General features: G+C 35.8%; 1 protein-coding gene across 1 annotated transcript; it reads right to left on the bottom strand.

The window, feature by feature from the left end:
* Window positions 1-319: 319 nt before the first annotated feature.
* On the bottom strand, window positions 320-1,519 carry LOC128213791 (T-cell-specific guanine nucleotide triphosphate-binding protein 2-like). The gene has a single exon (XM_052919847.1). The coding sequence runs from the start codon at window positions 1,517-1,519 to the stop codon at window positions 320-322; it is 1,200 nt and encodes a 399-aa protein (XP_052775807.1).
* Between the last annotated feature and the right edge of the window lie 2,705 nt (window positions 1,520-4,224).

The following is a 4,224-nucleotide window of genomic DNA, read 5'->3' as shown; positions in this document are numbered from 1 at the left end:
TTTTCTAGCAGACAAAATCCAAAAGCTTGACTTTTATTCAGTGTAAGAAAGTAATCATTTTATTTACCGCGAATGGTAGAAGTAATCTATTCAGTTTGCGATAGAAGCTCGGTAATCGTGACAAATCAATACAATACACTTATAACAATAGAAACATGCATAAACATAACAAATGTCATTTACAGGTCTAAGGTTATAGTTTATAAAGAAATATCACACACAAATGTTTTCAAGCAGAGTATAAAGCAGACGTTTTGTTTATTTACATTCGACGGGTTCAATGAAAATGACGTTTGGTTCCCTTATTCAGACTCCTTAATTAGGATCCCTCTAAAGCCATGGCCATGTGCTTCTGTAGGTCAAGTGTTTCCTTTGCACATACGTCAAGGAATGACTTCATAAGAAAAGCGCATTGCTTCTGGTAGGCTCGGACCTTTAACATGTTTCCAATAAGTGGCAGTGAATGCCAAAGGTTTGGTTCAATTTTTTCAAACCCTGAATAATACATGGCAAACTTATCATCGCAATCTACATATATGTATGATTGTATTGACAACTTGACCAGCAATTCTTCGATATCAATTTCAATACGATTTGCGATGATTTGAAGCGATTCTAAATTGAGTCCTAGCTGCGAACGATAAAATCTACACTCCTCTAGCAACACCTCTATTTCTGCCGGATACTTTGTGTCCGACTTTGCAAAGACTGCCGCCACTGCTGCAGTTTTAGAAACCATGCTGATTCTACTTTTTAAAATAGCGAGTTTCTTTTGAACAACTTCGTTTGTGATCCCAGACAAAGACATGATCATTGCTTCCCTTTTCAGACGGGAAACCTTTTGGATCAGTTTCGAGACAATTGTTGCAAAATCAAAAGCTTCTTTGTCATAGTTGTCAACAAGATATATATGTGCCTTGAATATCTTGCCTTTTTCAAGATTGATCCTTACATTGTCTCTGACTGTTTGCTGCAATGCTTGCATATCTTTGAGCGTCTGAATTTTGCGTCGTCCTTTTTGGGAGGAGCGAAGATCTTCGTCGATCTTTGTTCGTACAAAAAACAGGTTATAATTTGGCTTCAACTTAAGAATTTCCTTTGCGAGCCAAATGTCATTTTCCTTAAACCGCGAAGACGACAGTAGCAAAACAAAGTCAAACCGGCTTAAATCGACTTCCTGCAAGTAGTTATCCCGCGTGAAGGTTGACGTACCTACACCAGGCAAATCCCAAACCTGAAGATTTGGATTGTCCGGGTGGTCGTAAGCTTTGGGTTTCATAGTCGTTTCGACCGCGGAAACTTCAGCTGCTCCAGGATCGTCAGCCATTAATCCTCTGATGGAGTTGATAAAGGACGACTTCCCTGTGCCAGATTCCCCTGTTACAGCAATATTTATTTTGATTTTTTTCCATCCATTGATTGTTTCTTCTAACTTTTCACGAAGCGCTGTGTATCCCGTTTCCATCAGTATTCGTTTGTATTCCTCTGTTTCGGAATCCGATATCTGATAGAATTCCATCAATTTCACTTAGACATATACTAAATAATAGTTTGTACGAAACTTGTATGGTAAAGTTAATGAAGGTAAGCCAAAAACGTAATATTTATTTGATAAATCTCTCATCACTGTGAGTGTGTGTTTGTGTGTGTGTGTGCGTGTGCGTGTGCATGTGCGTGTGTGTGTGCGTGTGTGCGCGCGCGTGTGTGCGTGTGTGTGTAAATTACTGTTGACTTCGGCATTAAAATAATATCTAAGGGTAAGAGACATAAGTCAGCGCTAGCGCTAGCTTATCTGGAATAGTATTTAAATGATATGAAGATTTCAGCATATTCATGATATCAGTTTGGGTAAATAACTTAAAGGAACTGTGTTACTGTTGGTGAAAAAACGTTACTTTCTTCGATTTGATAGTGAACCGTTTTCTAACGATAAGGCTTAATTGCATTAGATCCCGACAGCAACATAAAGATCAACTGAAAGATGTACGAAATTGTATGTTATTTATTCAGTTCATTTTCATTAAATAGTATTGAATGAATACATAACAAAATGAATGGAAAGGACACACACACGTATTATAGAAGAGGTTAATGATTGGTTGCTGCGCGCCATTATTAGATAATCAACCTCGAGCCCCTAATGGACATCTTCGGGAGAGAATAGCATTACGGCGAGTTGCAACCCAACACTTACTTCTAAGCATATAATATAATATCGAGTTGAAGTAAACAATAACACCTATGTTCTAGTTTTCACTCACCAAATCAAATTCACTATCACTCCCCAGCTCATAATCTTCGTGTTCTTGTGTTACTAAAACATGCAAAAATGATCATTAAACAAAATATGGATACATGATTACATGTAATAAAAATCCTGCTCAAACTAACTATTTTACACTAACACTACCTTTTCACTTCGGCCTAAAGCCATGAAAATCGTAATATTTCTCGAGTTGAGAAAGTCAAGGTCAGCTCTTAAGGTTTAATAAAATAACGGAAAAGACAGCCAGTTAAACATGTAACGAAGATCCAGTTGAGAGGCACACTTACAAAAATGGTGTGAAAATTGTAATGTTCACATGTATATATGCTTTCCGTTGAAATATGAATTTTTATCAGGGAAATAACAGCAGTAAAATCAACCTTCGATAATTGCTATTTGCACTGTATTGAAAATAACAACTAAAAGAATTATTTTTATTGTCAATTGTTGTTACTTTCCTGCTTAAAAATGAAAACTTGACATTTGAAACAACAAAACCTCTTTCAAATGAACAATTTTAGATGACAAAAGGTATTATGAGTTTTATAACAGACGTGTTTGTAAATAAACAAAACTTACCGATTACTATGGAAACTTATTCCTTTTTCAACATTTTCTTAGTGCTGAATTATGCTCCAACATTTGTGTTTGTTTGGATATCATAACAAACAACAAATGCGTGAGCATAAATTAAATTTTTTATTAAATTTTAGATAAAGTTTTGAACTGTCTAACTTTAAATTGAACTTGTGTTTGGTAAAAATTAGTTGTTAGAATCATAAAAACAAGACTTGCTGTTCAATTTTGAGTAAAACATGTTACAAATGCATCGGAATTCAATGACAAACAAAAACAATTGTAAGATAACTTTTTGATCCATAACTTGTTACGTGCATCTCCAGAATGGGTGGGGGGTCCAACAAGGGGGGTGTACTTTAACATTGAACGGTATCATGTCGTTTATCTCGTACCTTTGTAATCTTGAACACAAGGTAACATACTTCAGTATGGAGCGAACATTTTGACCACTTGATAATAAGAATTCGTCATTAACAAAATATTGCTGTACACAGCTCAGAATAGAAGTATTAGCTGAGGCAAAAGACCGACGTCAAGTAAGTGCAAATCACTGGCATTAAAAAAGGCAGACATTCAAATTTCACTCAGAGAAAAACCACTATACTTGAAAAGTCCTACTACACATCGACAAAAAACAGTATCGACGAATTTAACGATAATTTAGACAGTTTGCATGATCCTTTCTTTAACATAATGCAGCGTCCATGCATGCGCTTATCACTTACATATGTCCATATTGCTATAAACTTAAGGATGATTTAAAACCTCGTATCTCCCAAGAATTCAAACGACCTTTGATCCCTAGGAAAGACATATCCATATATAGTAACTTGCAATGTCCATCGGAAAGAAATGCACGCCATGAATTTTACGACGATAAAGGGTTAAGCTTGAACTACATGTACAAAAGGTTTGTAACTGTTTTCAAATTGCAATAGAGTTTCCTATATGTTCAAAGATGATAGCAACGAACAAGGCAAGCATTTACACGCCTGATAGTTCTAGCTTGTCCCTGTAGTTTTCGTTGTATTGCCTCTATACGATTCGACATCAAAAAAGTTCGCCAAGCAGTGCTGTAGTTCGCTTATAATGTGTGAGGTTCTATAATTTGTAACGAGGCAACCTTTTGTCAAAGCGAATGTTATCGCTCTAATGCTTGCCTGACGTGTTATTGCACGGTTAGATGATTACTTGTCTGAAATGAATTTTAATGCATGCACCAAAACAAGATAAAACCATCTTTAATGTATAAGAGATTATACCTAACTACACTTTTGTGTTCGTTGTGCATAATTTCAATATCTCGGGGTGCGGAAACTATCACATATAAGATTGATATTATTAAAGGTTAAGAAATTCACAAACCTGCATCAGTAGTT

Source organism: Mya arenaria, chromosome 13, assembly GCF_026914265.1.
Source record: "Mya arenaria isolate MELC-2E11 chromosome 13, ASM2691426v1".
NCBI lineage: Eukaryota > Metazoa > Mollusca > Bivalvia > Myida > Myidae > Mya > Mya arenaria.
This window is presented reverse-complemented; position numbering and strand designations above follow the sequence as displayed.

Bases quoted from the DNA above. Each gene is read 5' to 3' on its own strand.
- LOC128213791 (XM_052919847.1), bottom strand. From the start codon at position 1,519: ATGGAATTCTATCAGATATCGGATTCCGAAACAGAGGAATACAAACGA.